We start from the raw sequence: 23,117 nt of genomic DNA on the forward strand, positions 1-23,117 counted from the left end.
TTTACTCTTCTCAAGAAATTATATGTTCTACAGGAAAATTCTCTACAAGAGAAGAACCATTTGAAAAAATTGCAATGGGCCACTTTATAATCCCAGGGCCGTATATAATCTATATAGTGTCTTGTAGCTGGAAAAAGATGAGTTTTGACACCCTTGTTTCTATATCCTTCATAGCTTCTGTTGAGCTCACACCAAAGTTGCCTTTGTTTTTTAGAAATAGCGGGACATAGGAGGCCTCCCTGGTGGTGCAGGGGTTAAAGACACAGTGCTATCAAGCTATCCCCAGCCACTGAAGCACAGGTTCTATCCCTGGCCAGCCAGGGAGCAACCTACATGGAGGAGCAGAACTGTATGGCCCTCTGCTCCCCTCAGCAGTGTATTTCAGTAGATAAACCTGTTCTGCTCCCCACTCTGTCTCTGGTGAATCCTCTTACCCCCACACCCCCCCCCCCGGCACCTCTGGCCTACACCCCAGTTTTGTTTTGTTTTTACACCCTAGTTTTTGTATGCATAAATAAATCTTTAAAAAATTAGTGGGACATAGTAGAAGAAATATAATGTAGAGGGCCTCCCCTGGTGGCGCAACAGTTGAGCGCTGGGCTGCAAGGCTGCCCGCAGCGTCTGCAGCGCCAGTTGTTCCCCGGCCGCTGGCAAGGGACCCACCAAAAAAAAAAAAAAAAATACAATGTAGAGAAAAGAACACCGAATAGTTACTAACATTTACCTAGAATTTACAATCTCTAAGCACTGTGCTGAACACTTTACCTTTAATCATCCCAGCAAGTCTGTGAGGTAACTGCTATTGTTAACCCCCTTAAAATAAAGAAATTTTTTGCGGGTCTTGCAGTGGTACCAGAACCAGGATTTAAATTAAGATCTATTTGATTTGAAGGCAAGGGTCATCAAAATTCAGGCCCATGGCCCACATCTGACAGCCCTAACTTTGTAAATAAAGTTTTATTGGAACACAGCCATATCCATTCCTATGGCTACTTCTGTGCTACAACAGCAGGGTTCGGTAGTTGTGATGTTCCAGATGGCCTAAAAACCCAAAGGATTTAATCTGACCCTTTATAAGAAAAATTTGCTGACCTCTGGCAAAGCAACTCAAACATTTTACTCCCTTTCTCTCTGAATAGACAAGATACCTTGGGCATCTTTGGAATCACACTGTGTTTTCTGTAATGTGTTTTGCTATATTTTAAGAATTACCACATTGAATTTATAGAATGGGGAAATTAACTCCTTTAATTTTTTTGATAGATATAAAGGCAATAGAATTGTAAAGTCACATTACAAGCCCTAATTGCTTAATAAATGTTGAGTAAATTGAGTATCTCTCTATTTGCTTTAAATAATATGACTAGAGCTAGTCTGGAAGGAAACTTTATTTCAACTATTTGTTATACCAATGAGAAGACTAAGTCTGGAGACATTGGGAAGTGCTCAAAACTAATAGTAGTGTCAGAGCCATTTATTTAAAAGTAACATGAGGTTTGGGGGTTCTTGTTTGTTTTAATTTTTTTCATAAATATGAAAAATGTATTATTTCATATACATTAAATATATTCACCTGTTTAATTCAATGTCTAATGCAAGAGTTCTAAAGCAAGAACATGTGTCATTAGACATGATACATGAGATATATTTTTTATATTAGATTAGATTAGAATTTAGATTAGAATTTCTTAGCAGAGACTCCTAGGTGGCACACCGGGATGAGCACAGTACTGTGAAGCTGTCTGCAGCTTCTGCAGTGCGGGTTCGATTCCTAACTGGCCTGCGAGATACCCACATGGCATGACAGACCTCTCCTGTCTCGCCTGCTGCTCCCCTCAGCAGTGTTTTCAGTCCGTCTGCCTGTTCTGCACCCACTCTGTCTCTGGTGAATTCTCTCACCCTCCCACACCTCTGGCCTGTACCCCAGCTCTTGTAAAAATAAATAAATCTTTAAAAAAAATAATTTCTTAGCAAATCTGGAAACAATTTTTCTTTATGCAAATGATAGTTTTAAATGCTATTGTAATATTATCAAATATTAGCTCTTAGATGACACATTCACATTATGAATGTACCACAAAAGTGCAAGATTAACAAAATTTCCAAAAAGTTTTACAACTTTTCACAACATTTAATGTTCTGTTCACCAGAATGTCTTGAATGATGCTTGTGAAAATATGACACACTATGATGATGCAGTCACCAGGACAATGGGAATCATCATAGCCCTTGAAGCCATCCTTGCATCCCCGCTGGTAGACCTTGATAATCCACAAAAATCACTGAAGAAAGCTCACCATCAGCAAGAGGAATTGGAATCTGCAGTAGCAGAAATCCAGGACCTCTCTGAGAAATTGGGAACCATATGCTGCCCAGAAGCCAAACTACAGCTTCAGTCTACTCTGCAGAAAGTAGCTTCTAAGAACTCAGCCTTGAGGGAGGCAGTCAAAATAAAAGAAACTGAAATAGAAAGGTAGGTACGTCTTTTTCTCAGGTAATCCTTTAAAAACAAATTACGAGGTTTTTTTCTTTATAATTAGCATGTATGGATTATAATAATTTGAAAAACATGAAAAAGTGTTAAAAATCACTAAAAAAACCCATAGCAAATATTTTATTGTATTTATAGAAAAGTCTATATATGGCATAAACAATAATGACAAAATGAGCAGCTCCATACCCAAAGGTTAAAGAGAATCATCATGACTTTTGAATTTTCTTGTGTATTCCTTCTATCCCCTTTTGGAAGTAATCATTATCCTAAATGTTTTATTTACCTTTTCTTTCTTTCAAAATATTTTTACTTTGTATTTCTGTCCTATTTTTGTGTCTGTGTGACTTAATTTTCTTTCTGACTCATCATGACTGAACTCATTCATTCATGTTCTACCTTATTAATATCCAGTCACCTGGCTATTAGTAGAATTCGAGTTTTTCTAGTTTTTACATCCACAAATTGTGCTGCTAGGACAATTTCAAATGCAAGAACTTTCCTAAGTTTATACCTTAATTCTTAATGATTTTACCCATTTCTACTCAAATCAGCAGCAATTGCTGTTCCAGTTGCCCCATGGCCTTGCCAATACTTGATGTTGTGAGACTTATTTTTTTGGAGGCTGATGAATGAGAAGTGATTTCATTATGTTTTTAACTTGTGCTTCTATTTCTGCTAATGAGTTTGAGCCTCTTTTTTGACCATTTTGTGCTTATTCATATTTCCTCTTCTGAAAACTATCTGTCCAAGCCTTTATCCAATTTTTATTGGGTTGGTCTTCATTTTCTTATTGATTTGCAGGAATTTATTCTCTATTTTGGAGGCTGGTTCTTTGTGGTTTTATGTGTTACTTACATTTTTACAGAGGGCATCACCAACCTGGGGTAACCTCTAAGTTTTACTCTCTGTCCCCAGTTTCCAGGTCAACAAAATTGAAGTTTGGCAAATTCCTTCAAGGTTGAAAACTGGCCCTAGACCACAGCTTATTTTATACTTTTACATAGTTTGGGAAGGACCTCTGACTACTCTTTAATTTCTTGCCAGTTAATCAGTGTGCTAATAAGATTTAAAAAATATTTGATACTGAATGTTTAACTGTTTTCAATGGCACATTTAGTCTATTTTGTATACATAATTATATTCATAGTGTTTTATAAAATATATCAACATTATGCTATATGTATAATTACTGTTTTTCTTTTACTTTATAACATGAGCTCTTTTCCTTATTGTAACAAAAACTTCATGAAAACAATTGTAATTGATATATAATAATTTATAAGGTGAATTATTTTAATTAACCAAATCTTTTGTTAGACATTTAGTTCTAATTTTTGCCATTTTAATTAATACTTAATAAATGAGTAAAAAATGTATATGGAAAATATTATGTTTAGGATAAATTCCTTACATTTGGATTGATTCTTTAAAATAAATTGAAAAGTTGAATTAATGGGTAAAGATAGTAATGTTTTTAAGGCTAATTGGTTTTCTACCAGAATTATACCAATGTATACCTCTTTAGCAGTGTTAAAGAAATGCAGTTTTCCAATTTAAGTATTTTAAGAATAGTCACATCTGTCTATTAAAATGTGTACTAAAAGAAAATAGCCAATAAAAATTTGTCAAAACTACACCTGAGAGGAGAAAGCATACAATGTACAAAAAGGAAGAATGATGTAAAATATATAAAAATAAAATAAATTTGTCAAAATATCTTGAATAGCAAAGGAAAGAATTATTTTTTTTAAGCTAAGTATTCAGAATTCATACTGGGAAGTTCAGAATTTATTGGCCTAAATAAAATTTAATACCATGTTTTTTTCTAATTCTGTCTCACTAGGTGTCTGGAGAATTACAAATGCTACAGAAAAATTCAAGAGAAAATTTGTACTAACCTCAGCCAAATGAAGACAGTTCTTGGGCAGTCCATGTCCTCATTGCCAGTGTCTTACAAAGAGGCTTTAGAGCGTTTAGAACAGAGCAAGGTAAGTGTGTGTGCAAAAAATTGGCAGAACAAGCAAGTTGAGGCAGCAGGATGTGGCTCTATTACAACCCATAGAAATCTTCAACCTGGGTTGTAAACCCAGGAAAATTCCTCAAACAAAAAGCCAAGGGGAAAAATGAAGCAATGGTTCTAAGCGATTTGTCAGTAGTGTTCACAGGACAGTCTTCTCCCTGGAAGCACATTGTCCTTATTGATCCCTCTTTTGAAAGCTTTGCTTTTAGTGTTACTCTGTAAGACAATGCTGGATCAATGGTAAATTCTTCCTGTCTATTGATAATTTATTGGGATTATCTTAAGTGCTGAGTACTGATTACTATTTATACTCTATAATTAAGCAATTTTAGTTTTTGTCTAATTTCATTCTCAGTCTGTGGCATTATGTTATTAGAATTTGAATGAGAACATTCTAAATCATCTGTGCTTATTAACATTTGCCCCCGAACACACACAAAAATTCTAAATATTGCTTTGATGGTTGATATAGTAAGTACTGTGTCAGTTAACTACTTAGTAACATGAAACTTGGTTAAAATAGCAAAGTGAACTTCTAGGATATTTACCTTCACAAATGTACTCTTCCTTGGAAAACTGGTTTATGGGTCATTATTTGTCTCTGTAGTCCCAAGTTCATGAGCAATAAAATCATACATGGATAATTCTCACCTGACTCAAATTGACATCCTAAAGGACTAAATAGGGGATCATGTAGTGCTTATGAAGGAGCTAAAATCATTAATTGTTCAAAATTTAAAATGGTTTATCAATTTTAGAAAATAAACATGATGATGCCCCTCCTGTTCCTTTTCCTTTTAAGGCTTTGGTCTCAAATCTTACATCTACCAAGGAAATGTTCATGAAGCTGCGGCAGGTTCTCATGCACTTGAGACCCATGTGCACAGATGCGGGCACGTGTTTGCTCAGGACCACAGTGGCTCTGTGGGAGGAGTGGCTGAGTCTTCTAGAAGCTGCTAAAGAGTGGGAGCTGTGGTGTGAAGAACTGAAGCAGGAGTGGAAATTTGTCAGTGAGGAAGTAAGTGCTTCATTTCAACAGTCAAATCGTATTGTTTCCTAACAAATGCCATTTACATTTTTATTACTTTCATTTTGTTCTTATATAAGTCTTCAACCTGTATCATTTGTTGACACTATTTAGACCTGATACATAAATGTTTATAGAGGTCAGGGCCTCGTAAAATAATCTCCAAGAAATTCAAATTCTTTCATAATAGTCGCATTTTGGGGGGGTATCAATGTGAATGCAATTTACATTTGAGCAGTGTGGGGGTAGGGACATGACCTCCATGCAGACTGGAAATCAGCATATAACTTTTGGTTCTGCCAGTTTTAAACCAATAGTTTGCTATTGCCTGGAAAGCCTGGACGGTAACATAAACAGTTGATTAACACATATCTTCTGTGCTTCATGTATTAATACAATAGTCTTATAATAAATTAAGCAAGAGAATAGAAAATATATTTAGAGTGCTGTACTATATTTAGCCATACTGTAAGTGTACCTCATCTGTTTATAAGAATATCTGTACGTAAGTGAGCTTGTGCCCTTTAAACCTGTCTTGTTCAAGGCCGAGGTAGCTATGCTTGCTCATTTGTTATTTTGCAGGCAAGTTAACTGTTCTTAAAAGTAACTGTCACTACATCAGTGGTTAGAACTAGGTAATATTCATAGTAACCAACTAATTTTTGAAATTAACTACACTTGTGAATTATGGCCCTAAAAAAATATGTTCTTACTGAGAACTGTCTCAGAGAAAGCCTCCATGATACACATCAATCACCGGTGTTAATTGAACCATGTTCAGGACATATATTTAGAAAGAAATTTTTAATTAGTATGAAATTGTGTTTGGATATTCTTTAATCTTTCCAAAGCAGCAGATATAAATGAGGTATAATTCAGAACATTAAATGAAAGTACTTTTCCATTTCAAAATTGCTGCTGAATTTACTTAAGAGAAGAAATAGTGAATCAGTACTTAATTAGAAGTAGGTCACATGCTTTGAGGCTTGAATATTTAGTACTATCATATTTTCCTTTTTAAGGCTAAGTATTCTTGAAAATGTGTATTATTTTGGTGGTGCTGGTGAGGGATTTGACTAATAAGTGTCTTTTCCTTTTTAAGGCTAAGTATTCTTGAAAATGTGTATTATTTTGGTGGTGCTGGTGAGGGATTTGACTAATAAGTGTCTTTTGAATGTTAAAACTCTTAAGAAATTTTGTGAATTTCACTTTTGGTGTGGCTGCTGCCATCTAGTTCTTTCCCATCCATCTTCCTTGGCAGCCTTTGCTGAGTTCCCACAGAAAACTGTGTGCTGTGCTGAGAAGGCAGCTCACACGTGCTGTCACTGAGTCCCTGCCTTGCCCTCAGGAGTTAAATACTATTACTATTTGATTGATGGGGAAACTGAGGCACCAAGAGATTTAAATGGGTTAGTGATTGGTGTACTGGGGCCACATCTGTTTTGCTCACTACTATAATTTTAGAATCTCACAATGGCCTTGAACTTCGCACTTAGTAAATATTTCTTGAGGGATAGTTCTTATTCAAACCCAGGTCTAAGATAATCCTAAACTTTTGTTCCTTTTATTTTATTAGTCTCTCTAGTGCTATTTGGTCATTTGCAATTATATCTTATTAATTTATATCCCATTCATTTAGACCTTTGTAATTATTCATGCAAATATTTGACACTATCTGCTCACAAAAAGTGTTTTTTGAAGTCTGGTTTGTTTTCCTTTTATTTTTATTCCATTTTGGTTTTGTGGTAACTTTGGTTTACAAACTACTATGGTGCAGAGGCATAGGGTCACACCTCTTCAGCTGTATACTAGTACGCCACACCCATCTTTGGCAACGGAACTCCAATAGAAAGGGGAAAAAAGGAAAAATACACAAATGGGACTACATCAAACTAAAATTCTGCATAGCCAAAGAAGCTATCCTTTTTAAAAAAAAATGTGTATATTTTACATTATTCTTCCTTTTTGTACATTGCATGCTTTCTCCTCTCAGGTGTAGCCCCCGTAAAATGCCCACCACCAATTTACCTGTGCACATCACCATAGTCCTTTGTGTGCGTCCCTCCCCTGTTTTGATCCCTCTTCCTCCTCCTTCACTGCCGAATGTCTCTGATTATTATTTCCTATTAATTTTGTTTTTTAATTTATTATAGTTTTTTTCCTGATCCCTTATTTGGTTCCCCTACATTCCTCCTATAAGTGAAACCATCTGATATTTTTCTTTTCCTTTCTGGCTTATTTCACTGGGCATAATCCCTTCCAGCTCCATCCATGTTGCTGTGAATGGCATGAGTTTATCTTTTTGATTGCTGAATAGTATTCCACTGTGTATATATGCCATGTTTTCTTGAGCCAGTCATCTATTTTTGGACATTTAGGTTGTTTCCATATCTTACGTATTGCAGAAAGTGCTGCAGTAAACATAGGGGTGCGGTATCCTGTTGAATTAATGTTTCGTGCCCTTTGGGTAGATTCCTAGGAGTGGAATTGCTGGGTCATATGGAAGCTGCATTTTTAGTAGTTTGAGGAATCTCCACACATCTTTCCATAGTGGTTGGACCAGTTTGCACTCCCACCAGCAGTGTAGGAGAGTTCCTTATTCTCCACATCCATCCCAACATTTGACAGTTGCCTGTTTTTTTAATGTGTGCCATTCTTGCTGGTAAGGTGGTATATCATTGTGGTTTTGATTTGCATTTCCCTGATTACAAGTGATGTTGAGCATTTTCTCAAATACCTGTTGGCTATTTGCATTTCCTCTTTGGAGGTGTCTGTTTTTAGCTCTTCAGCCCATTTTTTGACTGGATTGTTTACTTTGTTTTTGATGAGTCATTTGAGCTCTTTGTAGCTCTTTGTAATCAGTCCCTAGTTAGTAGTATTGTGTGCAAAATTTTTTCCCAATCAGTAGGTTGTCTCTTTGTTTTGGTTAATGTCTCTTTTGCTGTCCAGAAGCTTTTTAATTTGACGTAGTCCCAGCTGTTCATCTTTTCCTTTACTTTCTTTGCTTTGGGGGATGTGTCTTTAAAGGTGTTACTGAGATATATGTCATGTGTTTTGCTTTTATTTTCTTCTGTATATTTTACAAGTCAGGTCTTACATCCAATTCTTTTATCCATTATGAGTTGGTTTTTGTGCATGGTGTGAGGTAGTAATCTAGCTTCATGTTTTTGCATGTAGCAGTCCAGTTTTCCCAGTAACATTTATTGAGCAAACTGTCCTTGTTCCATTGCATACCCTTTGCTTCTTTGTCAAAGATAAGTTGTCCATAAATATGTGGGTTTATTTCTGGGTTTTCTACTCAATTTCATTGGTCTATATGTCTGTTTTGTTCCAGTACCTACAGTCTTAATTATTATGGCTTTGTAGTATAGTTTGAAGTCTGGGAGTGTGATACCTCCATTCTCCTTTTTGGTTAGGAGAGCTTTGGCTATTCAAGGTTTTTTATGGTTCCATATGAATTTCATCAATATTTGTTCTACCTCTTTGAAGAGTGTCATTGAAATTTTTATTGGAATAGCATTGAATCTATAAAATGCTTTATGTAGGATGGCCATTTTGATAATGTTAATTTTTCCAATCCATGAGCAGGGGATGTCTTTGCATTTCAAATAAGCTATTATTAAAATGAAAAGACACCCTACTGAATGGGAGAAAATATTTGCACATCATACATAACAAGGGGCTAATATTCAAGAGCCACAAAGAATTCATTCAACTCCATAACAGCAACAAAAACCCAATCAAAGAATAGGCAGAAGAGCTAAATAGATTGTTGGTGAAAGAAGACATACAGATGGCCAACAGGCACCTGAAAAAATGCTTATCACTTATCCACAGGGAAATACAAATCAAAACCACAGTGAGATATCATGTCACACCTGTGAGAATGGCCCTTATCAAAAAGATCAAAAACAAGTATTGGTAGGATATAGACAGAAAGGAACTCTGTACACTGTTGGTGGGAATGTAGACTAGTCCAGCCCCTATGGCAAACAATATGGAAGTTTCTTAAATTATTACAAATCTACCATATGATCCAGTAATTGTAATCCTAGGTATCTATGTAACAAATGCAAAACCATTAATTTGAAGCAAGATATGCAGTCCTGTGTTCATTGAAGCATTATTTACAGTAGATAAGTTATAGAAACAAGCTAAGTGCCCAACAACAGATGAGTGAATTAGGAAGATGTGGTGTATATAAAAATAAAATGCTACTCAGATATAAAAATAGATAAGCTCTTGCCATTTGTGGCAAAATGTATTTTTTTAAAGAGTATCACAAGCAAAATTTGTCCTCACATAAGGAGTACAAATGCTTAATGTATGCCTGTTGGAATTCTAAGCATTTTACATGTATTATCCTGCAGTAATGGAGCAGGTTTGCAAGGCAAGACTCTGCTACTTGAGTAGAAGTTCTTGTGCCATTTGTTGAAATTACACAGGCTAGTGAAAGCTGATCATGGGACAATGGTATGAGGAATAAAGTCTGGAGGGTGAGTTTGGAATGGGAGACAAAGTTTTACGAGGGGCAGGGAAAGGGACATCATGACCACACATGAAGAGACATTTGCATCAGCAAAGTATTTGATATTATCACAGGCAGAGTTATCTCAAGACCACCATGGAAATAGTCACGTAATCAGGTCAACAGCAGCCTAGGCATCCCCAGGCCTGCCTGGTGATATGAGGTATGCCCCATAGGTAGTCAAGGAATTCTCTGCTGTGATTTGTAGATGGCAAATAGGTCACAGTTGCCCATGAGTAGCCAGCTGGTAGCCAGCTCATAGGAACCCACATGTCCCCTCTTTCTATTATATGGGCAAGAGGAAGATGGGAGAAATGATGAAGAGGGGTCTGGCAGATCAGCATGGCTTGTTGGCGGCTACATGATTGGATGTAGAGGCAGCACCAATGTGCTCTATCACATTGGAGGAGGGATGGAGTCCATAGAGCTTGTTGTTGAGTCCAGAGTCCAGAGGGTTTATTGATGTTCACCAAGCCAGGTACAGCAGTCTCCAGTTGATGGAAAGGGATCCATCCCAGGTGGTGACTAAATCACTAACAGCTAGAGCTCTGGAATAGAATTGATCCTTCTTTGATGCTGGTTCATGATAGGGATGTACTGCTTTCACTTGGAACCCAAGGAGGTCCTGTAGGTGATAAAACAGAAACATACCCTGTCCCCCATGTTAATGGTTCTGAGGTCCCAGCCAAGTTGGTCATTGCAATGGGTGGGGATACAAGACCAAGGACCTAGGGCTTGGTTCTGTTGGGATGAAATGTTCTACTGCCACGAGGCCAGAAGAATTAGGAATGATGTGTTGCTCAACAGCTGTTAGGCCAGAGGAACCACAATTTAAAAAGTTAACAGTAAAGAAAGCTTTGCCTGTTTGTTCCTATGGGGGCAAGTTACTCTCTAGATTATCCCATTTGTCCTCACAAGAATCCTATGAGATAAAATTTTTACTGTTCTCATTTTATAAATGAGGAAAGTCAGAAACATGAACTTCAGCAACTTGTCCAGATTCACAATGAGTAAATTCAAACTAACATCCTGGCTTTTAAACACTAAACTCTCAACTTTAATGATCTTTACAATATCAAATCAATGTAAGATTTTATAGTAGCTTTTATCCATTCAATAAAAGCTATATCATGTAAAGACCTAAAAATGCAAGAGTCTGTTACCATGGTTGGTACTTTTATATGTGACAAAATGAATTTGTTTGTATTTCAAATTTTTCTACCTTAATGGCCTTTTTAAAAATGCATATTCATTTTCTTACATCACTGTTAAATTTTGTGAAGTATTTGATTTCTCCCCTCAGGTGTGTTCTCTGTGGTTCTCACACCACTATAGCACCTGTGATCCATCACCATATTCCCTTGTTTTTTTTTTTTAAAGATTTATTTATTTATACAAGAACTGGGGTACAGGCCAGAAGCGCGGGAGGGTGAGAGGATTCACCAGAGACAGAGCGGGGAACAGAACAGGCAGATGGACTGAAACACACTGCTGAGGGGAGCAGCGGGCGAGTCAGGAGAGGTCTGCCACGCAACGTGGGTTGCTCCACGGCTGGCGGGGATTGAACTGGCACTGCAGAGGCTGCAGACAGCTTCACAGTGCTGCGCTCAACCACCTGCGCCACCAGGGAGGCCCACTCTCACCCCTGTGTTGACCCCTTTCCCTCCACTCCCCTACTGTCTTCCTCAATCAGTTGTCAGCTTGCAAGGTTTAGCTTTCCCCTAACCCTTTGTTCAGTTTCTCTAGTTTCCACATATAAGTGAAATTTAATTGAAGTAACATCGCATTATAATATGGTATTGGTTTCATCTGTGTATCATTATAAATCAACATCTGTATATATAACTATTGAAAGTCTAGTTCCATCCTTCACCATACAATTGGATGCCTTTTACCTGGTTCTTCCCCTTTCCCTCTTTCCTTATGGTAACCATGAATTCAATTTTATAGTCTAAAAAGGTTTTTTTTTTGTTTGTCTTATTTAAATCAGTTGCATGTTTTCTTTCTGTATCACATGTAAATGAAATCATGCATTGTTTTTCTTCCTCTGAGTTTTTCACTAACCAGTACCTTCTAGGTCCATCCATGTTGTAGCAAATGGCAGGATTTTGCCTTTATTTATAGCTGATAGTATTCCATTGTGTGTATATATCACATCTTCTTTATCCAATCATCTGTCAATGGTTTTCTAAGGAGAAATATTGCTTCATTTATCTAAGGGAAAAATATTTTATTCAACAGTATTTCCTTTATTCAACAGAAATATTCAAGAGTATTTCCTTTAGCTCATAACAGCAGTTCATTTCAATCACTCATCTGTGTCATCAATAGCTGGAGATTATGGGATTATGATAATGGAGGAATAATATTCCCAACTTCAAGAAGATAAATATTACTCTGAGCTAGGCTATGGTATCAGGAACCCTTTGAATTGTCAGTTTTCAAAAAAATCTGGTTTCTGATTTCTATTTCTGGTTCTGAAGTGGTAAACATATGCTTACCATTTTTGTTTGTTTTTGTGTTTGTTTAGATTGAAAGAGAAGCAATTATTTTAGATAATCTTCAAGAAGAACTCCCTGAAATTTCTAAAACAAAGGAGGCAGCGAGCACAGAGGAACTCTCTGAACTGCTGGACTGTTTCCACCACTATGAACAGAATGTGGAGAACCAGCAGCTGTTACTGGCCCTACTTCTTCAGCGCATAAAAGGCATACAGAATGTCCCTGAAAACTTAGAGGCTATGGAATCTATTCCAGCATTTCAAGAGATTACATCTATGCAAGAACGATGTAACAAGTAAGATTTATGGAAAACTATAAAGCTTAAAATTTAGAAAATACTGAACTTTGAGAATCTAAAAATATTATCAAATAATGACAAATGATATGGTATTGAGTTGAGCCCATATACTAATAGATATTAAAAAGAATGGAAACTATTATTAAAGATAATAAAATAAGCATGTCTTCATCCTGGTGTTACCCAGGATATTATGAATTTTTTGTTGCTATTTTTCTACCTTAATAATACATATTCATTGAAGGAAATTTAAAGAACACAAAAAGGATTAGAATGAAAAAATTCCATCTCTAATTTTACCACTTAGCAACAACTACTTTAAATCACTTTTTTTCATTGTTTTTACTGTGATATTTTTAGACAAATTGTAATTTTAGTACTTACAGTTTTGTAGTCTGTGGAATCATTTATCCCATTGTCATGCTTATTTCCCTATGCCTTTAAATGTTTTTTTTTTAAATATAGTTGTATAATATCTCACTATTTGATGTGCCATGATTTATTTAACAAAGTTCCCAATATTGAAGGACCTTTAAATTGTATTTTTTTTAATTTTATAAAAACACTGAAGTGAATATTTTTATGATAGTATGCCTATCTGCCTCTGTGATTAATCCACTGAGGAAGTTGCCAAGAAGTGGAATCACTGGGTCAAAAGTTATAATAAATTTACAGCTAGAGTTACTTACCAAGTTGCTCACAGAAAGGTTTTACCTACTTAAGCTCCTCTACTAAAATAGTGACTACACCATAGCTAATGGGGTTGGCTAATAGAGAGAAAAAGGTCGGGGGTGTTCTATCCCCAAGAACCCACCCATGATGTTATTGATACCTCTAAGTCATGTTCAGTTGAATTCAGGGTTACATGGAAAAAAAGGTTAGGGATGGCAATTTAAATGTAAAGTATAAAAAGAGTATATTTTGTGGTGAATAATTTGGAAAGGTTTTTGATTAAGTGATAGAATTTGATGTATGTTTATGCAGTACATAAATCATTAAAAACTAGTACTTTTCTCAAGAAAAAATCTTTTGTGAGCTATATAGATAATTGTGTTAGTTATTGAAATAAAGCTATTTCACAGAAGAAGACAGAAAAATTTTATTTTGATATGTTTTAGACTTTTTCAGAAAGCTCAGAAAAATAAGGAATTGATACAGAATGAAATCCAAGACAGACATTCTTTAACAAAAGAAATAATTACTTTAAAGAACTTATTTCAGCAGACCACAACTTCTTTCCAAAATATGGAATCACAAGACCACCCAGAACAGTTTGAGGTAAGTGGGGAATGAACTAGTGAATGTGCTGGTATAAGTTCATGGTCTTGAATCCAAAGTCTTTGGGGACAAGATAACTGGGTGACAAGAGTGCAGTGAGTAATCCAGGAAAGAAGAAAATACACACAATACACACCAAGGCCCTGTGGCATGGTGTGTACAGAGTCACAGATTAGTGTGTTTGGAGGAGACAGAGAACAAAGTTGAAACCAAGTTGCGAGGTAGGCCATTCTAGACCAAGCAGCACTGATCAGCCATATTTCAGGTGTGTTGTTTAACCAGGTCTTCAGACTGTTACAGGGCAACCCCAATATAAAATGGGTTGCCTGACTGTGGGTCTTCACCTGCATGCTTAAAGGTAACTTAAACTGCAAGCACACACAAAAGGTTAATCAAAGGTTAATTTACAAGGAAAGGGGAAATGAGGGAATGAATAACTCAGGGAGAAAAAGAGGGAGATAAATTCTAAAATGTGTCCTACCCATTCTGCTGACCTGGAATCCCAAATGACCCACCGAGACCAAGTGCTGCCTGGCCAAGAGAGTGACCCCCATTCACATGGCTGGTTAAAAACACAAACAGGGAAAATGGCTACTTTACTCCACCCTCAGGTCCTCACAACCTCCCTTTGGGGATCATGGGATTTGTAGTTCCCAGTGTCTTGATGGAGTGGGGGTGGAGTCCACAAAGCTTGCATGGAGTTTGTTCAGGACATCCTTTCCCCCTAACAAGACCACCTTTGAGTAGCAGGTTAGCTTGCTTGAGCAGGATGTAATATTTTATCCCTGATGGAAGTGGAATTATTTTTACTCACATGTATGATGCCAAATGTATATGATGGGTTTTTTTTTCCCCACAGCAACCTATTTTCTCCAACTCTCTGGACTGAATCTCCTGTGATTCAATTTACTTCTGATATTAACTGCCAGAGTTAGCATAGTCCCCACTGGTAAGGGCTTACTCTCACAAGACAACTCCCACTTCTGACACCAATCACTACTCCTGGACCTCTGTGAACTGCTGACAGTTTATAAAGTCAAGGTTCCCATGACCTCCTTCTCAGGTCAAGTAATTTGCTAGAATGTATCACAGGTTTATTACAGAGGATATGACTCAGGAACAGACAAATGGAAGAGACACATAGTGCAAGTATTGGGGACCTGGGGAATGGAGGCTCCATATCTGTCTGGCATACCCTTCTTCCCCAGTTCTCCATATATTCATCAGCTCCATCATTTAAGAGTTGAAAGATTTTTATGGCGTTGCCATTGTATAAATATGATTGATCAAATTGCTAAGGTTAACTTGTCCTTTAAAATAGCACCCAGCCCCCATTTTGCTTGGGAAAAGAATCAAGTATGGTAAAAGGACATGTATAACAAAAATGTTGCTCTCACCCTGTCACCCAGAAAATTCCAAGGATTTTATTTTTTTAAAAGATTTATACAAGAGCTGGAGTACAGGTCAGAGGTGTGGGAGGGTGAGAGGATTCACCAGAGAAAGAGCAGGGAGCAGAAGAGGCAGACGGACTAAAAGCACTGCTGAGGGGCGCAGCAAGCGAGACAGGAGAGGTCTGCTGTACCATGTGGGCATCTCCCCGGCCGGCAGGGACTCGAACCCGTGTTGCAGAGGCTGCAGACAGCTTTACAGCACTGTGCTCAACCCACTGCATCACCAGGGAGGCCCCCCAAGGATTTTAGAAGCTCTGTGCCAGGGACAAGACCAAATATATTTATTCTCTCCCAGGAGCAGTACACATGCTAAGGGTCATTTGGTAATTCATTTTTTTCAGAATGATTTCTTCTTATTCCAGGCCAGTAATAGGCAAAAATGACACTTGGGAATTAGCTCAGAAGTCACGTGCTGGTGTTAGAGCTTTTGGTCATTAATGTTGGGAAGGGAAACTTAATCTTTCTCACAGAAACTTACTCACAGAAGCTGTCCTCATGGGGAAGCCATCTCTTTGTGGCACTGAATGAAGAACTGTACTCCCAGACTCAGTCTAGATAAAGCAGCATATACTTATTCCTCAAACACTGCTTTTGTCTGACTGCAATTGTTCTTTGACTTTCTCTCGATTTGTTCTCTGTTGAAGATTAAGGAAAGGAAAAAAGTGACACATCACAGACTCATTCAGAATTGTCATTCTCCAGTGCAGTGACTCAGTCCATTAACACCAACAATGCCACTGAACAACTACTGTAAAAACAAAACCACCCCCAAAAGCCACAGTAAAGTCAACAAGTATTTTTCCACTTGATCTTTGGGAAACTTTGCCAAACAAAATGAGTTTCTCCTTTCTAATTAGTGCAGGAGAAGGTAGATCAGATTTTGTTTCTAGGTCACAACCAATAGGCTGTTTAGGTTTCTTTTATCTCCTAAAACCCACATTCTTTGCATGGAACTGGAACCCTCCCTTTTGAAAGAAGCTGAGCTCCTCTGGGCTGTCCAATTACATGAAAGCAGACACTTCTGCTTCAAGCTTGGGGCTTTTAGTGGCCTTGAATTATTGTGATGATAATGTAGGAAGGAGCAGAAATGGTAACAAGTTAATAACAAAATAAAAACTTCTTTGAAACTTTTTGCTACTAACAGCTTTTTAGATCTGGACTGCAAGGGAGATATCATTAAATCCTTGAGGTACTTTAGAAGCTGGAGTTGTAATGCCTTTTGAGGATAATGGTTTGACACTGGGGAGAGATATCAAGTTTCATTCTTACAAATTAGAAAGCATCCTCTGACTAAACTGAGTATCTCTCAGGCTTAATCGGCTTGTATCAATACTGAAGTTTTGTCATGCAAAATTTACTCATTTAAATCTTAAGGATGTGCTGGGGAGCAGCTTTCATTTTTAGAGTTAAACTTTTACCCCATCCGGTGAGTATTGAAACTCTCTTGATGTTTTTAGGAGCTTCAAAGCATTTTTAAGAAAGGGAAAGTAACTTTTGAGAATATTATGGAAAAACTGCGAATCAAGTATTCTGAAATGTACACCATAGTCCCTGCAGAGATTGAATCTCAGGTGGAAGAATGCAGAAAAGCTTTAGACGACGTAGATGAGAAGGTAATAATAATGTTTGTACCAGTGTTATTCTTTATGGTATTGAATGACTATAAAGAAGAAAAATAACATTTAATGTCACATTTTCATCTGCCCTTTATATCAGCCATGACTGTTTTTATAGAACTCGGTAAAGTGATATGTTTGTGTATTGAATACTGAGATGAAGTAACTTTAAAGAAATGACGGAGATAACAGAATTAGACAGTCTGCTTATTTTTAGCTGTGGATACTTATTTTTCCCCTTTCATTTAAAAGTAAAGTTACATTTTATATTTTACTTGGCTTTTTTTCTTTTTACTGGAGAATCACTTTAAAATTTTGGATATGAATAATATGTTGTGCTAAAAGATGTTCCCAGCTAACATTTTGAAATTGCAATCAAGGGCAATAAGAATACAAACCTCATAACTCACTAGTGCTTAATACAAAATGTCTTTGTAATAATGATGGTAACTGAATTCTCACAGAGCATACCTGGGAAGACCTTTATACCTGAGAGTTCAGATTGGAAGAAAGGGTGGGAAATGTTTCATAGCGCTCAGGCATTGTTTAAAAGCAGCCTAAAACCAATGCAACAAAATTCTATTGGGTCTCCACCCACCGGATTTTTGTATTGCTTTATGGAGCCTCGACTACCTCTAAATTAATAAGTCAAATAAATCTTAAATGCACAATACATCTGATTTCAACTTGGTTAACATTTCTGACAGATTTTTTAGGAAACTCTAACCTGGGCAAAAAACTTAATAAACTCCTATTAGGAAAAGCCATTGTGAGGTACTTTCTTAAAGATCATATAGTATTGATTTTATTTTAAGAGAATACTAAGTGTTAAGAGAAAAACTGTCGTTCTTGTGAATACTGTGAAAATCCTTAGTATGCATTAATCAAAATTATTCTTTTAAATTTAAGGTTGATAATTTCAACTGTTACTTGTATATTTGCAAAAAAAGTTACTGATTTTTATTGTGTGATGTGTCTTAAAAATGTAAGCAACACAGTACAATTAAAGCGAGTGCTTACTTTTCCTAAATCATGTACACAGAAATGAGTTGCATTTCTACCAAGACAATAACTGCCCCAAATCTCAGAAAGTTACTTTTGTGGTACTACTTGCAAAGCTATAAAAATCTAACATAGCAATTTTAAAAAACTAATACAGGATCATTTTTTTTTTCTAAAAATGTTGACTGTGTGTGGTCTGTGGAATGTAAACGTCATATAAAAGTATAAACAATCTTGTACTGTGAAAAGAGCCAAGGACTCTAGGGTCTGGTAACACAGGGATTCCTTGGACAAGTCTCCATTCAAGTTCACCCACTACTTTGATATGTGACTTTAAAGAAGTCGTTTAGGCAGTGTTGCTGTTTCTGTGTCTATAGTCTACCTATTATATATCGGAAGTTTTTTAGTCTCAGTGAAATTATAGATAAGAGTGATTTTTAAAAGGGAAAAGGCTTATACAAAAGCATAATGTATTACGTAGTTATTTAGTGGCTGCCTGGAGAATGCCTTAGCAACACAACTTAACAAAAAACAACAACAAGGAAACCAACTTAGATATTGGGAAAATGATATATTCAACATTCACTTATTATCTTTACTAGCACAAATTATTTTCTTAAGAAAGTCATTCACTGAATGATTACACCCAATGATTACACTGAAAAATTACACTGTTGAGCTGCTAGATTTCTGATTGCTGTGAAAGCATGCTAGAAACACAGAGGAAAACTAAGTTTTATGCATCCTCAAGAAATAGCTTGTTTTAAAAGTTTATTCCACCCAAGTGACTGTTAAGGTGAATGATTATAATGAGAATCCACTTAAGAATAAGTTTGGCTCATTGAAAACAGATCTATGCAGAAGATTTTCTCATAAAATGAAAAGACCATTTAATTTATCTCCCAGGAATATTTTCCTATCTTTTGCTCCATTGGGGTATGTTTCAAATAATTCATTGGGTATTTCTACCAACACAGCACATTGGATTGCATTCTACAAATATCTGATTGTGGATTATAATTTGTTGTTGGTTTTCTTTTTTCAGTTTAACTTGAAAAGGACATGTCAGGACAGCTGCCATTTCCTTATCTGCTAAATTTTCCTTTGATTAATGCATTAGCCAGTATGGTTTGGAAATTTTCCTCTAGCCCTTCAAAGATTTTCCAAAGTTAAATTGCATAGCCATGTGACTATCACTTGTATCTTTTAAACCAGTGAATAGAGTGCCCAGAAGATCTGTAATCAAATGTGTGTCTTTGTCCTTTGAACAGATTAGCAATGAAGTCTTGAAAATCTCACCGTCATATGCAATGAGTAGAAAAATAAGTGAAATTAACAATGGGCTTCATAATGTAGAAAAGATGTTGCAACAGAAAAGCAAAAATATTGAGAAAGCTCAAGAAATTCAAAAGGTAACCACCTCCTTTAACTTCTTCGGTATTTGGTACGCCCCTTGTTTATCAGTTATCACAGGGTATGCTCTTTGGATGAACTGAAGCACAGAGATTCTACCCAGATTCATAAGGGTACCCTTAGCTAACAGTCATACCTGCAGAGACTTGTTGAACAAGTTTGCATTTATGAATTCTTCTTAGTTTTCCATTGTTGGAATGCACCCAAACTCCCGAGAGTTTGTGATTGTGAACTAGCTTTTTTATAAGTTAAATCTTGTCTTGGGAAGACTGATTTAAAAAGACTTCAATAGGATATGTTCTTAATACCAGCTTTTCTTTAGACTTTCAAGAGAAAAAAGAAAAACAGAAATTCCCTTGTAAAATAGCTTAGAAAATGAAGTCTTAGAGAAAAATGTACATACACAAAACATTCTACTCCTTTACTCCCAAGTAAACACCTCTATCTGGAAAGCATTGTTATTCTAGGCTACATTTTCAGGAAATCTAATATGAATGAAGAGATTTTAAAATAAGTCAATATGACTCACCATTGAACAAATACTGGACTCTTAATAAGCAAATTTAACAAGTTTTATTTTTCTACTTCTGGAAATTGTGTTCTTAAGCAAATATTAAGTAAGAATTGAATATTTTACCTTTGAGATTTCCTCTACCCAGGCAAATCCACATTTGAATCCAACCTATTTCCTATTGGTTTCTTGAGCCAAAAGAAGTACAATGAATATATGTGGCTAGAATTTTCTGCCACTGCATGAATCCTGACTCAGAGCACAGATTTTCTTTTTATTAGTTTTATTTTTAAATTTAACAAAAATTGTCAGCTCAAGTACATATATATATATCGGTATAAATAGGTTCAGATGCTCACTAAAGCCTCTTAAACATAATGTTACCTCATTATTACTTTTGAAAGATCAGGGTTATGTTGACCTTGTTTGGTGTCATTCATTTCAGGAAATGTCCAGGTCTCTCTGCTCCCTTACAGTTAATTCATACTGAAATGGACACAGTGAGAGTTAAGAGAGATCAGAAAAAAATGTTTTTCAGTTTTAGGTCACAGGAGGTTGCTAGGCATAAGTGGATAACTTTATCTGTAATGTTATCTATGTGGTGTTGTTTTGGTAGCATTTAAAATATAAAAACCTTGTGAAAACTGGGAATAGACACCACAAACCATTCAAATTTACTTCTTATATCCCTTTCCAGAAAATGTGGGATGAGCTGGATCTCTGGCATGCCAGGCTAAATGAGCTGGATTCTGAAGTTCATGACATCGTTGAACAGGACCCAGGACAGGCTCAAGAGTGGATGGATAACTTGATGATTCCTTTCCAGCGGTACCAGCAAGTATCACAGAGAGCGGAATCTAGAACCTCACAATTAAATAAGGTAGAACCGTAACATATGATAATTGTGTATCAAATGTGGTGATAATGCAATAGGTTCAAAACAGAACAAAACTATGTGTTCAGAAGCTGCCAGTTCCCCTTGAATTCCCAGTTTAAAGACCTGTGCTAGAGCCAAACACATTGGGTTCAGGTGGGCACTTTCTGCTTGTGCAGGCAGAAACAAATATCCAGAAGTCAGACCACAGCTGGACACCAGGCGGGCAATGGGCTTCCTGATGTGTCAGGGAATTTTGATCAGGCAATGTCAGGAATTCATAGAGGGAGCCAATAACACAGAAGGGTGTTGTGGCTGGGTGGGCAGGGGTTGGGGGGGTGGGGAGGACAAGATGCCCCTCACCCCTCTCCAAGTACAGGTCATGGGAGTGAGTCATACAAGTTATCCAGCAAGAGTAAGCAGGGTCCTAATCTTAGAGGATCTTGAATGTTACTGAACAAGGCCCTGTACAGGAGGACCAAATACAAATCCAGTGTTGAGAATGAAGCATAAGATGAAAGTTGAAGCTACTAGAGGGGGAGGGAGAATGGAAACAAAGTGGGGAGGGGCCTGATGATCTAGGGTAAAGGAATATGGGTACTTTGGCAGTGGGTGTGGTGTGGTGCTGTACATCTGAAAAGGTGTGACCTAGTCCCCCAAATCACATGCAGTGTTGTAAGGCAGTACTACTTCAAAAATAAACGATAGATAGACAGATTCCAAGAATCTGAAAAAAAAAAAAAAAAAAAAAAAAGAAAAGGGAAAACAATGGGACCCAAATGACTTAGTTGGCTAACTTGGAATCTTTGCTGAGACCAAAGTGTTGGGGAAGATTTTCTTAAAATCATTCCACCTAGGGCCAGGGTTAGTCTTAAAATTTGGGTCAGAACTGGAGGGGGAATGGGCAGATACTAACTCTTTTTCACAGGCCACAATTAAGATGGAGGAATATCACGATCTTTTGAAGAGTACCAAGGGTTGGATAGAAAACACCAGTCGTTTGCTGGTGAATCCTGCTGACTATGATTCTTCCAAGTTGCTGAGTCAGCGTGCCAGCATCCTTCAGGTGAGAGTTCCTTCAGGCCTTCCTGTGAGCCTTCAAATGTGCGTGATCATTAGTGACTTAGCTGACCACCCTGGTGCTTTTTTTTCCCTTTCCTGAAAAACTTCATCATAGATGACAATTGGGAGAGTGGTAAGCTCTAGGTCTCTGTCCTGATAGCTACTTCGTGGCTTTTTTGATAGCATGACTTCCATAGCTCCTCCATCTATGAAGTAGGAATGTTGAACTGACTGGCAGTGATGGTTTTCGGTGGCAGAATTCTAAGATGACTCCTAATAGTCCCAACAGCATGATCTTCTTCCCTTGAGTGTGGGCAGGAAATGAATGTGATAGTTGTTCCATTGATTAGGTTACCTTATGTGACTTAGGTGATGGGATCGTCAGTTCCTTGAATACATGATTAAGCATGAATACATGATTATAAGACTCCTTCATAGCAGACTGGAGTGTCCCCTGATGACCTGAGGAAATCAGCTGCCATATTATTAGAGGGCCATGGAGCCAGAACCCCAGGGCACCTTTTAAAAGCCGAACGTGACTCTCAACTGAGAGCCAGCAAGAAAACTGGGATCTCAGTCCTACAACTGGATTCTACCAACACCCTGAATGATCTTGGGAGGGAACTCTGAGGTCCAGAGAGCTCCTTGATCGTAACCATGTGATGTCCTGAGCAGAGGATGCACCCAAACTGTGCCTGACTCTTGAGCCATGGAAACTATGAGATAATAAATGTGTTTTATTATATTAAACTGCTAAATATATGCAGTTATAAAACATTAGATAATCAATCCATTGTTCCTCCCAGTTCTAGTATGCCATGATTCCAAATTCCTCATTCTTCTTGGTACTCTACAGGTGCCCTGTATCTCTATGTTACTTTGCAAAGACAAAACAAATGAAAGAAGTTTTCAACTTGGGCCATGACTCCCAAGAAATCTTCCAGATGCTGAGTACTGGCTTAAATTTTAGTTTGAAGCCATAATTCCCTTCTCTCATATTACTCAGCTATGAGAAAGAATTTCTTAGGAAAGGGTTTATTCT

General features: G+C 37.0%; 1 protein-coding gene across 1 annotated transcript in view; it reads left to right on the top strand.

The window, feature by feature from the left end:
* SYNE2 (spectrin repeat containing nuclear envelope protein 2) overlaps window positions 1-23,117 on the top strand; it is a gene marked incomplete at both ends in the record, with an annotated part of 255,875 nt that overhangs the window by 108,044 nt on the left and 124,714 nt on the right. Inside the window, 9 exons of the mRNA XM_084241092.1 lie at window positions 2,151-2,473; window positions 4,338-4,482; window positions 5,317-5,532; window positions 12,600-12,865; window positions 13,987-14,146; window positions 17,055-17,210; window positions 19,487-19,627; window positions 20,837-21,019; window positions 21,942-22,079. Coding sequence (XP_084097218.1) covers window positions 2,151-2,473; window positions 4,338-4,482; window positions 5,317-5,532; window positions 12,600-12,865; window positions 13,987-14,146; window positions 17,055-17,210; window positions 19,487-19,627; window positions 20,837-21,019; window positions 21,942-22,079 — 1,728 coding nt within the window. The remainder of the gene's footprint in view (window positions 1-2,150; window positions 2,474-4,337; window positions 4,483-5,316; window positions 5,533-12,599; window positions 12,866-13,986; window positions 14,147-17,054; window positions 17,211-19,486; window positions 19,628-20,836; window positions 21,020-21,941; window positions 22,080-23,117) is intronic.

Source organism: Talpa europaea (genome assembly GCF_964194135.1).
Source record: "Talpa europaea genome assembly, chromosome: 8".
Taxonomy (NCBI): Eukaryota; Metazoa; Chordata; class Mammalia; order Eulipotyphla; family Talpidae; genus Talpa; species Talpa europaea.